Raw genomic sequence first — 13,202 nt, forward strand, 5'->3', positions numbered from 1 at the left:
GTGCACCTCGTTTATTGTTGCGGACATTGTTTTGAGATTTATTTGAGGGAAGTTTAACGAAGAACGATTTCAATGCACGCACATTTGGAGGATCTCCTCAGGATTAAACGCGCGCTGCCCAAGATCCTGTCAGGAAACGCGGATTGTTTTTTTTTTTTTGTCAGGAAAATTTGAGAACGGCACTTTCAGATTAATTGATGTAGTAAAAATATATATAAGGCGTGCGATTTAACGGGAAAGAGCGATACGATCGTGATCACCGTTCGAATATTTAACGGACGTTGACATATTCACCACAGCCGGAGAGCGCCCTCTCTCTCAGAGGCGGGTCCTTCCGCATGAGGTGCTGCGCTTGCTCGGAGCCGCGTTCGCAGGTTCCACACGATTAAGGGTAAGTGTTCCTCGGCGGACATGGCCGTTTGGTGACGACGCGGGTAGCTCGTCCAACAATGGATTGTGGATGGGACCGGCCCGCGGTAAAATCGACGGAAGCGAATGGCGCTCCTGAGTTCCCGCCAGCGTGAGGCCCCGCTCATTTTGAACGTGGCCTCCTCAGCCGACGGCGGCACCTCAGATTCAGTCTTCCCTCATAACGGCGGATCTTTGCCATTATAGTTTTGGTCCAGGGGTATAGTTTGGTGGATACAAGTACAGTCGATGTATTGAGTCGACTCCGATTCCTGTGTAATTAAACGATTGTGGTGCTGCCTCATTTGAATGGGGTGCTGCATTGCGGAACATGATTTTTACAGTTATCCTGGTTAACTTTGTAAAAGCTGTTCCCCTCAAAGCACTTCTTCTTTTTTTATTCTTCTTCTTAAGAAATGCACTTCAGTGCCATCGATTTATTATGTACGCAAATTCGGCAAGAATTCTGCCCACTTCCTCTGCGCCGGACTATATGCATCATGCAGACTGCCGCAATCTCTTGGCTCCTCCTGCATGTGGAAGCAATAATTAATTTAACTCTTATTATTTCGTTACATCAACTTCTGGAAGCATCTTTCTCTCTGGTCTTCTACTACCACTTTAACAGCCACAATTATTCCCACCTTTTTATGGAGTTGGCCGGAGAAGGTTTTTTTTTTTTTTTCCTCAGTCTTTCACCAACTGGATGCCCAGGTATGACATTTGACTGAAGATGGCAGGAACTTGTTATTTGTTCGGAGTACCGTTGACAACTCGCCTACTCTTCGTGGACACCATGGGTTCTTTAATGTTAGCACATGGGACACCCAGCTTAACATCCATCTGATGTATAGTAGACTTAGTGATTGAACACCCTGTCTAATAAGCACCGATCTGACAGCGTATCGTCGGGTCGAGATTCGAACCCAGATGAAGTGCTGCATCTCTGCACCATCCTGCCGGACCCATCTGTCGTACTGCGTGTGGACTTTTCCAAAGAATGGCGATTGTATGTTAAACAAGTGGTGCCAGGCACAACAAATCCCGCCCATTTCAGGCATAAAGTTATTTTGGGGATCAAATTTAAATTTGATACATCCTTAACCTGAATGTTGATTATAAGGAATATTTTAGTCTTAGTTTGAAGTCAATTAAACCATTTTTGACGAAGTTATGACCGTAAAATGATTTTGACCTTTCAAGGCCACGTAAGGTCAAAGGTCTGTGTCAAATGAAAGTCAATAAAGGACTTGAATATATGTCTTCCATAGTAAACATGCATATTCCTAACCTTTTTTGATTTATAATGGAAAATATGTAATTTTGAACGATGACCATGACCCCCAAAACTTCAGACCCTACCGATCTTCACAAATATGCATTTTTCACTATAGGAATGGGTAGGATAATAAGTGACAAATAGAATAAGGTTCACTATAAGCTTAGTTTGAAGTAAATCAGATCATTTTTGACGAAGTTATGAGCGAAAAACGATTTTGATCTTTTTGTGACCTTGACCTTTGATCCAATTGGACCCAAAAGTTAATGGGGTCATCCAAGGTTCATTGCCCACCTATGGATTAAATTTGATAGTGTTTGCTAAAAGCTGTTTTGCCGTAACGTTGCTAACAGACAGACAAACAAGCCGGTAGGCGACATGGCTGCTCGCTCGAGATGGAAAGCTGGCCAACGCGACTCGCCGATATTCATATACAATGTACATGCTATCAATCAATTTAGCACAATAAATATGATTATCACAGCCCTCTTGGTTTGCGCCCAGAAACCCGCCTTGTGAAATTTCAGGCATGTTTCCAAAGAGACTCTAACAAATGGCAGCCCTGGTAATTCCATTTATCTATTCGCTAAACATTTTATTTTTTTATATGATGCTGTAAGACATTCTCCTTGGGCACAAAAAAACAGGTCCCTCGGAGGTCCCGTTTTGGAGGTATTGATTTTTTTGTACAGTCCACAATAAGTGTACGATGTACGATAAATTATTTTAGCTGTTGCTGAGCAACGGAGGTGTGCATAGCAACCATTCATTTTTGTGTACATGCGAGCCACATTGTACACATTTCACCCAAGTTTCATCAAAATCAGACTCTTTCTCTTGGAGATATTCGCAATTAACCGTTTCTGAAATGTTCGACATGTACTCGCCCAAAACCTATCTCCTCCAAATATTTTTGTTAGGGCTGCAAATTGGCATGAAGGGAACTAGATAGATTGCGCACAGAACTCTAAGCTTCGATTTTTCGATTTTTTTTTTTTCGATTTTTTTTGACCACTTTAAAGGGCCGTTGCTATGCCATTGCTAGGGCCCGGGGTCCCATATTTGAAAGCACACGATTCCCAGAAATATTGGTCCTACCTACCAAATTTCATTGAAATCGGTTGAGTGGTTTAGCCCCTAGGCTTGACCAAAGTTTCACGGACAGATGGAAATGTCCAGAATAAGGGTGCTCTAAGAGCAGCCAACAAACCAGACGATTACAATATCCCGCTCCCTCCCTCCGGGTGGCGGGATAATAATTCATTGTCAACGCATCAGTTTCTCAACAGTTAAACGTTTTTGCCTAAAGGCCCGGTCACACCTTGACGTTTTAGCCAGCGATGGCAACGTATTAAAATGTATGTAAAACGCTGGCTTACGTTGAACTTTTGATGTTTTTTTTTAAAGATTCGGACATATTCATAGCGACTTGGTCTTATGTATGACGCATTGGTAACGGACACAGAACGTTTCGTTGTGTTATAGATAACTTATACCAACGAATGCTGAACCTGTTGTCGGCCTACACAACCGATGCCCAACGATAGTCTAACTTAGGCATAGCGCGTTGCACGCATCGCCGACGATGTCGTGACGTAGCCTATTAAAAGGCTGACGCACAACAAATCGAATCATAACTGCCGTAGAAATGGAAGTGACAACATCGCGGTCACACCTTGGCGATCTTGCCAGCGTATGCCGACCTAAGAAAAATGTGTCTAAAACGTTGGGGCACGTCAAATACGGTATGAGTAAGTTTGGTATACGTGAGTAGAACGCTAAAGTACGCTATCATACGTCGTAGTAAGTAGAGTACGTCAAGAAATTTTAAACATGTTCAAAATTTTTGGACGTACTCGGCGTATGACACACGTTCCGCATGCGATGGGGATAAGTTTTACACACGTCCACAAAGGCTACTTATAAGCTACTCATAAGTCGAAACACGTCGCGGTAATGTGTTTTTTACGCGAAACTTATTTCTAACTTATGTTTGACGTGCTTTGAACCAATTCTTTACGTAGTCCCAACACACATCGACGTATGTAGACGTATTCCAATGACGTCTTCCGGTCAACTAAAAAAAAAAAATGAACGTGTTTCTAGCTTAGAACTGCCATATAAAGACGTGTTCCCAGCGGTTTTGGGAATTGGTATATAAAAATGCTGCTCATAAAAGGGGAACCCAACAGTGTTTTCGAGTCCTTTTTGAGTCTATGTCCATGTCAGCAGTAATAGTATTAGTATTAGTAGTAGTTTGTTCATGTTGGCATTAGTAGGTGAGTGTGAGGGGGACGGTGTGGCTTATGATGGATCGTCCTTGCGTCCGCGTGTCCACGGGTAGGAGACATCTTTTCACCATTGTTCGAAGTTCTTCGCGGCTAATTTTTTATGGGGCTTTTTCAACAATGAGCTATGGCTTGTTTTTACGATTTAGGTCTATTCATAACGGGTTGGACAAATGCACAATGAACTAATAATGTGCATAGAGTGCTTTGATTACTTATAGATACAATATACCAACGAATAATTATCGTGAAGCCAGCGTTCACAAACTATGCCCAACGATAGCCAAACTTATCCATATCGTGTGGCAGTTTATCTTTGCCGGTGACGTAGGGTTTGCTATTCATAGGCTGCCACTCAACGATTTAAATGGCTGCATCTCCACTATTGAAAGTAGACGCTTGCGCTCAACAATTGGATTTTTTTTACACTCAACGACTTTTAAACGGTACCACTTAGCTATTTTCATTGTTTACAATGAACGATTTAAATTGCTGTCACGCGCCTTTGTTTTTTGACGCTGGGGTTTTGAAATTTGAAGCGTTTCTTCTGAACGTGTTAAAACGCTCAAACTCGACTATTTTAAATAGAAGCTGCCGATGGACAATTGGAATCATAGCCAAGCTAGACATCGAAGTGTGAACATCCTCGTCATGCCGAAGAAAAGTTTGAAGAATGCTGCAAATAAGTGTCCTTTGCCGTGGCCGTGGACGCTGACGCAAGGACGATCCATTATACCGACGTCTTTCAGCCTATGAGTAACTTAAAAGTAACGTCTGTCGATGTGTGGCAACGATCGCGTAACGTGCCAACAACACGTTAATTATAGGTTAGAAATAAGTTTCGGGTACGCTAAACATTACCTCGGCGTGTCTCAACTTATGATTAACTTACAAGTAGCATGTGTTGACGTCTGTCAACGATCACAGACCGTGCATACAACTTGTGGCCAGCGTAGCGGAACGTGTGAGTCATACGCCGGCATACGTCGTGAAATTTCAAGCATGAAAAAATTTGAGGACAACCAAAAAGTACAACGTTTAAAGCCAGCGTACAACGACGTATGGCAGTGTTTTTCAGCGTGCTCTCAATGTTATCAAAACTTACCCATAACGTATTCAACGTGTGCCAGCGTTTTAGAAAAAAAATTCAAAAATCGGCATACGTTGGCTAAAACGTCAAGGTGTGACCGGGCCTTAAGATTCGATGGATAATTATCGATCTTGGGAGGATGCAAAGAAAAGCCAAGTGCATGAAAAAGGAAGTCCAACTGCCTGGAAGTGTCCGGTCCTCCAACTATCAGATCTCTCAAACTGAGCTGTTAGCTAATCGGTGATCCAGCAAAGGTTCATTGTCAAGGAAGTACTCCAGGTCATGTGGAGTAAGTGTCCTGATTGTGTGAGATAAGTAAATAATTTGAGTCTTTGCTGTGTTGGGTTTTACCAATTTATTGAGGCCTCAAGCTATGAATCTTTTGAAGATGCAGCACAAACGGGTGCATCAACATAGGGAGATGCAAGGGAGATCGATAAGTGAAGTGAGAGGTTGAATCTTTCTGCATAAGGGAGAATTGGATTTGAGATGAAGCAAAGGAGGTGGTTGATGTTGAAAATGACAACTTTTGGAGCTAGATCGAAGCCTTGTGCTATGCTTGCATCAATGAGAAATTTAAGTGGATGAGGAGCCATTAGTGAACAGAGCCATTAGTTTTCATTCATGCCTCGTCATTCTGTCGCTATGATCCAGGAAAATGAGAAATATGTTGCTGCCAAAAAAAATGTAGGAGCTTATACCCAGGAATGCCGACCCCGTTTTGATGAAAAAGTTACCGGTTGTGCAGTCAAAGTTTGTTGACCATGAATGCCTTCAATATATACCCAGTAACAAACTTGGACTCGGTAGATAACCATGCCAACACGTCTGGGATACCATCTGATAATATCACACTGTACTTTGCGGGGGTACAGTGCTCTACAGATCCTTCGCAGCAACACGCAACGTAACAGGTGACGTTTGCCTTAGCTCAGGAACAGTTTCTGTTGCATCCTTTTGATGAATGATGATGCGATAATTGCCTTTTTTATCTCCTCTGGCCACGCTGGTTCTTTGGAGAGACGAGAGCAAGCCTGCCTTTCTCAAGAGTTCATCTGTATTCCCCAATTCATGGAATGCTGGGTTTACAGACATGAGCGTTATTTTCTATTATTGTAGTCTGCTCTGGTCACCATAGATGCTGAACTCTATTGCTAATTGGTGGTAGCAACTTCAGCAAGGTTGATTTGTTTTTTGAGAAACTTTTTTGTAAACCCTCAGCTTGCATAGCTAAGACCCTGTGAACTCATCATGTACTTGTTTTTGTTTTTTATATACTTCTACAAAAATGCCTTTGGCTTTTAACTTCTGCAGTAATCTGAAAACACTGTTCCTCCTCTGCAACTTGCTCCAATGTATATATGTCTGTTGATTTTTTTTATTTCCCTGTGAAGTGTGGAATATGAGTAACTGGTTTTGCCCCACACACTCAGGCTGTGACTCAAGTTAAGTGATTGGCAGACAAAAAGGTCCCATTGAAGCTGAAATGTCATGGATGGATTGCCGGGTAGGTATCTGCTCCTGTTCTTACCCACAGTTCTGCTTGATCTTTCAGAGGAGTCCCAGCAGAGTACACAGCCATGATAATGATTATCTGCATCAGCATGGATCACAACTCGCACCTTACTTCTGGATCTCTGGTGTGTCAGCTTCCTGTTGAGTTGACTCCGAATCGGCAATGGCAGTTATTGAACCCTGTTTGATCAGCACGGTTTCGGTTACTTCTACAAATCCACCACCTAGAAAAGTACAGAAGAGTAGAACCTTTAGGTGGGGATGACTGCTCACCCATGACACAAATCTCAAAAATAAAGTTGAGTAATCTGGTTTTGTTGGATGGTACTGCGAAGAATCCCTTTGGATCGGGAGCTTGATACAGCTCACTAACTTTGTAATCCTTTGCTGGTCGTGAACTGACTTATCGGTGATCGTGTTCTGCTGATGCGAAGCTTTGTTCATTATACCGGTACAGCAGAAGTGTGTTGAGTTTACACCAGAAGGTACATCATTCAAAAGATGTTGCCGATAGCGGACTTCAGCATCTCCAAAAGTTTCACCTTGATGAAACAATCACTTACACATAGCATGCATTGCATCAACTACTTCTGCTGTTTTCAGTAATGGCTGAAGCAGAGGAACAACACTGACAATGTTTGGCCCATCTTGTAAGGTCTTCACAAGACTGGCCTTTGTACCTACTGCGTCCATTGATCGATCCTCATTGAATAGTGATAGTGGTATCTTCATGCATTCTTCATTGCCGACAAGGTTGACAATATCTACTTCTCCTCTACTGGTGATAATATCGGTGATTCTCAAAAGGGCTACCACTTTCTCACATTTACCTGATTTATGTTTCAACTTCTTGTGCCCTTGTTCTGGGTGTATAATGTCTGTAATTTTTTTTTACTATAGTTGTCTTGTCATCTTTACTTGATGGGGACTTGGAAAATGTTTTAGCTGCCTGATACAGAATGCACTGTTTTTCATCAACATGCTAGTCACTTTCTAACATGCTGGTCACAGATAAAATCAGACCCACTCCAATGGCAAAAACCAACACTGGTTCCAAAGCGAAGCACAAGTTTTGTTTTCAAAGCACTTGATTGACGTCTGCATTTTAGCCCCTAATTCCAGAAGAATCTTCTGTACTGGTTCCTTAGTTACTTTATCAGGAAACTACATGACTCTTGGAAGAGGTGAGAGGAATGCTTTATAACTGCTGAACAAGACGAGTGAATGTGGCCTCGTGGATTCACTGATGCTGTTTACAAACAGGAAATGTGGCTGCTTTGAAAATATTCATGCATGGTGTGTAGTAACAAAGTATTTTGGATCATGCCATGACCTTGGCCAACCAGACGGAGCAATATGTCCTCGCTTTCAAACATTTTTGGCTGATTCTGTTGAGGCATTCCTTGTTGGGTTTTTTTTTTTTTGTTTTTTTTTGGTATGTGTGTGTGTGTCTCGAGCACTCTTTGTTGCAAACATGCAAAAACAAAAAAAAAGATTGGCTTCAAATATTGGGGTCATGGATCTTGTGCACGTAGTTTACTCATCAGAGAAGGTGCTCCTCCTTGGCTGGTCACCTGTTGTCGTGTGAGCGTTCTTTCATAGTCACTTGCTTTCGGCCAGTCGATAGCTCTTCTTCATGAAGGTATGAGTTTCTGCACTTTGAGTGCCATTTCGGTAATTTTTCCATAGCCTTTTTATTTCGGCAGCAGTATCACGTTGAATTTACCTAAATGTGTGGTCTTATCAAGCATTCATGGCCAACAGAAGTTGGTGTTTTGTTGTTGATTGAGCATTAAGTATTAATTTATTATCCTCTTTTTGACATACTGTCAGACCCCGCTATTCGTGGGGGATACGTTCCTGGAAAATGCTGCAAATGTCATGGCATTGTTTGGAGGAAATTTTTTTTAACATGCTCTCGGCTGGTGGAAGAGCAATTATACAGAACAACTCAAGACACAACATAACAAAGGAAACTACAGGAGAAAGGGGAAACAACAACAGCAGGGCATAGGGAGAAAGTAGATTGAGACGGTCAAACAAGGGATGCAGATAATTATGGTTAAGAGAAAATGCTAAGGGTGGACAATACGGATACATAAGCAAAATTGTTTGACCAGTTTGTGATTTTTGTCAATGTCTGAGGAGAGGGAAGAGGCTTCTGCCTGTCTGTCAGAAGGATGAGAGATGTTGGAGAGTGGAGTCATCAGCAAAGAGATAAAGAGGATTTTCTAGAGTCAGTGAGATCACTGATGAAGATTAGGAATAATATGGTACCGAGAACACTGCCTTGGTGTTCTTCAGCCTTGACAGGGAGAGGATATGAAAGTGTTCCGTTGACAGCCACATGTTATCTACAAGAGGGGATGAAGTCAGTCATCAAAGAGTGGAGCTGGCCTTTGATTCCATAGGCAGACAGTTTGGGGAGCAAGGCAGGATGCCAGACTGTATCCAAAGCTCGGTATATGTCCAGAGAGACGGCCCTGATCTCATTTCTGGTATTGAGGGCCTCCACCATTGTTGGGAGAGTAGAAGCAACATGTGCAAGGTGGAGTGACCAGGTCTGAATCTGAATTGATGATTTGAGATGAGGCTGCTGGAGAAAAGGAATGATTTTATGTCAACTGTGATGATGGATCCATGACCTTACTGATGATTGGAAGTACAGTAAGCTAATTGGGCTGTAGTTAAGGGGATCAGTTTTTGCAACTTTTTCATGTAATTGTGATGTTGGCTAATTTCCAGGTTGGATATAGGAGACCAGTCTTGAAGTGTTTTTTAAAAAATGCAAATGTCAAAGCAGGTCACACTTTGTGACTTGTGAATACACGGGGTCCACAAAGAGCGAATCCATGAATAGCGGGGTCTGACAGTGTCATAATCAACTGTCGTTTCTTCTCATGTTCAAGTGATGCCACTCTCTCAGATGCCTGCATCATGGGCTGTCTAGCCATTATCTATCAGCAATTTGTAACAAAAACCGAACGTATGTTTAGTAAATGTGGTGTCATTCAGCATTCAAAACAACTCCCTTTGCATAAGATTCCATGTGCGGAATGGTTTTACAAAAGGTCAATTAATATAAGGCATTATGACCATCATGTTATTTGTCTGTTTTCTTCAAAAGATTGAATGCCTCCTTTTTATTTTCAAAGTCGAGGCTCGTGGAAGAGCTAAAACGTAGGACAGACCGGACCAGAACATAACCGAACAAGAAGAATAGTGGAAAGTGGGAAACACCAACAGCAGGATAGAGGGACACTTTGGGGAAGAATGAGATGAGAGAGAGGGAGGAGGACACTGAGTGAACATGCTTGATACAAGCTCAAACACAGCAAAAATCTGGAAAAACTGGGGATGAAACAGAAATGGAACAAAAAAAGGAAAAATGATTTATCAGGGTGTCAATAACTTGGAAAGGAAGGGAGGGCTTGGAGAAGGTTGATGAGGGCAGAGAAGATCATGAGTGGATGGGGGATGACCTGAGTTTGTGGTGAAAAGCCATCTTGAAGCCTTAGAGGGAAGAACAGGATTGAACAGACTGAGGAAGTTTATTCCAAAGGTGAGAGAAAACAGGAACAAATGAGTGGAGATAAGCAGTGAGCTTCGATTTTGGAAGTTTCACTAGGAATGGGTCACTCGCAGACCGAGTGTGCCCTGGAGGTGGTTAGGGAGGGTGGTGACAGAGTAAGGAAAGGGTAGAGATTGCAAGGCAAGAAACTGGGCCATCGAAGACGGAGGTCACTAACCTGTCAGTCATGTTATGGATGTCCTCCAGACTATTTCGCAGCAAATATATGAAGGAAATTATTCCTGAACTTCAAGCTGGCTGAGAAAATATAACTTTCATCCAGTTATTGATTATAAAGATTATAAAGTTATATGATTCTCTTTATTTAAACTATGTCAATCATATATCCTTGTTGGGGTTTTCCTTCATTGATTGTCAACAAGATTGTAATAATGAGGAAGAGGTGGATGGAATCGACAGGTCGTTGATTTGGAGGAAAGATGCTAATCCTACATTGCTCTTTTTGCTCCAATGAAGGATTGAAACCTGACAAGTGGACTTCTCTTTGTTTCCCATGGGGGATAGCATTCCTTGAACGTTCTGTTGTTTCCTTCCATTGTTCTACCTGTCTGCCAACACACACTGAAACTGAACTTCACCAAGACTAGTTTTCCATTTTATAATAATCAGGAAACTCCACCTGCCTGTGTCACTGAATCCCTCAGGAAAGCAGGTCAAGGTTATTTGGTAATTCAGTAACAGCTTGAGCCTGGTGTTGGCTTAGTGGTTAGGGTGGTGGCTTGGGATCCTAGGGTCCTGAGTTAAAGCCCCATTGGGCTGCTGAATTAATACACCAGGAGGTTGACTCAGCCTGTCATCCTTCGGAGGTCGGCAAAATGAGTACCAGTGCACTGGTAAGGGTGACACTGCATCAGCAGCATAGCTGCGTCCCAACCAATGATGCAACCAACAGCCACAGGCTGCACTCAATAGAGAGAGAGAGTAACAGCTTCGCTGTGTATTAATGTGGGCCTGCATGGGTTACAGTATTCAATCCAATAGAAAATCATTGTGTGAATTTGCAGAATTTCCATTCCGTTCCCTCAATCCACACGTTCACCATGTCTGGGTGGATAGAGCATGACAAGCAAGATTTCCTTAGAAACAGCGAGACGTCGATGGTGAAGCAATTCAAACGGGAGGCCTATCACAGGTAAGATGTAACTGAACTTTCTCCACATGCTAGTAGCATGAAAGCAATTTACTGTAATTTTGAAATACGGGATAGTTTCTTTACTTATTGGGTATTCCAAACAAGTTTGGTTTATGAACGATTTGCCCGGTCCCCTCCGCCCCAACCTCTTGGTACGAGGCAGTGTCCCATGCAATCCTTTTTCTCTCCTCCTTTCCATTTCCTCCCAACCTTTAACTCTTTGTCTTATCTTGTGCACCATGTTCTATATAGAGCAACAGTTCTGCTGGAGCATTTTCTTTGGCTAGGGTTACAATCCTGGATGAGTCACCACTCTGACGAGGATAGAAGGCCTAGTGTGTAGGAATTTGTGATTTGTTCAGAGGGTCCAGCGATTGCTCTCCTACTCCTCATAAAGGACACTGCATGATCTTTAATGTCTACCAACTAATGCTAAACAGATCGGATGCCCAGTTTAACGTTCATCCGAGGGATGGCAGACACATCGAAATATCGCCCTTATAACTCACAAGCCTTCAATTTATCTTCTTATCCTTGAACTTTTCATGATCGTTTACCATATTTTGCTGAACTATACATTTGGCATATCAATTCTTCCTAGCTTTTCAAGTAATGCATAGAGGACTGTTAATATGCAATTCAGAAATGAATGTCATGGTCTATATTCGATACTAGTATCAAAGCCCATCAAAAATGATGGGTTGGAAATATTTCATTCGAAATATTCAGACTGCAAGACGTGCTGTTTTGTAGCAGGGTAATTCCAGCGTAACGGACGTAACATTGAGACAAAAATTGCATCACTAATGTTGAAATTTTGAAAAGGTTGGCCACATTACAGAGAGTTTCTTTATTACATATCGTAATTGGTCTCTATGGCTTTCTGATATTGGTACAAACCCCACTTTGTAGTCTACTACTAAAGCAAAAATCAACATTTAAGTGGCGTAACGGACGTAACATCAACATGGACACAACTAAAACTGGCCAGAGCACAATTTTTAAATCCTGCGAAATAACGAATTTGTAGTATACCTTTCATTCACGGTAAGCAAACTAAGCATTAGTAGCATACTTTCTATATTCCAACCATACGATCTGTCTGTTTGTTAAAATATTTTGAAAAGTTCACTGTCGCGGACGTAACATTTTCGACAGAATGACTTACCGTTGGAAGACGTCGAGGCAGTTCTTTCACGATGGCCGCCAAATCACGTGACATCATCCACGGAGTAAATATCGCATCAATTATGAAAATTCAGACTGAACTGAACACCGTCCAACAGAAATCCTTTTGAAAAATACATTTTCAAATTTTATGCTTCATGTCCATTATTACGTGGAATTACCCAGCACGAAGCGTTATTTTAAACCACCACATGAACAAATGCGACCCGATTTTCTTTATCTTCTGCGATGTTTCATTTTGATGGTACAGCCTTGTGAGCATGCTAAAGTCTGAAGCCTCGGCCTAACGTCAGGTGTGCTTTTATCGTCTATTTATTAGACATCGTACGGGCGTAAATGAACACTCGTTTTACTCTGCCCGTGTTGCACATCATGTGCAGCAAATTTCATCTCCTTGCGCCTTGTATTTATTATTTTTTTAACGGTTCTGTACACCACCCTTGAGGCCCAGTTGTTTACTCTTGTTTACTCTTCGCAAAAAAAACACCATGGAATCTTTAACGTCCACCAACACCCCCCAGTGCCGGCAGACGGGTCCTCCTGCTTAACCTCATAATGATGGAAGGCACACACACATTGCTGTCTCAGCCTAGCTTGAGAGTAAAAAACATGAAGATGTGTTTAAAACTTTCCTAAGGAATTCAATGAGTTTATCATATTGACAATTTGTCCGTTGAAAGACAGGCCAGCTCAGTTGTTGATTTTTTTTT

General features: G+C 42.0%; 1 protein-coding gene across 3 annotated transcripts in view; it reads left to right on the plus strand.

The window, feature by feature from the left end:
• The first annotated feature begins 246 nt into the window (after positions 1 to 246).
• Positions 247 to 13,202, plus strand: part of LOC147015794 (cytosolic purine 5'-nucleotidase-like) — a 74,099-nt gene continuing 61,143 nt past the window's right edge. Inside the window, exons 1-2 of one of the 3 annotated variants that reach the window (XM_085848310.1) lie at positions 247 to 391; positions 11,177 to 11,304. In XM_085848310.1, coding sequence (XP_085704436.1) covers positions 11,213 to 11,304 — 92 coding nt within the window. In that variant the 5' untranslated portion in view covers positions 247 to 391; positions 11,177 to 11,212. Of the gene's footprint in view, positions 392 to 1,100; positions 1,123 to 11,176; positions 11,305 to 13,202 lie in introns of those variants that run through there. The other 2 variants (XM_085848312.1, XM_085848311.1) reach the window with 2 other exon arrangements.

This window comes from Eptatretus burgeri, chromosome 12 (assembly GCF_056783735.1).
Source record: "Eptatretus burgeri isolate ZD-2024b chromosome 12, Ebu_testis_v1, whole genome shotgun sequence".
Taxonomy (NCBI): Eukaryota; Metazoa; Chordata; class Myxini; order Myxiniformes; family Myxinidae; genus Eptatretus; species Eptatretus burgeri.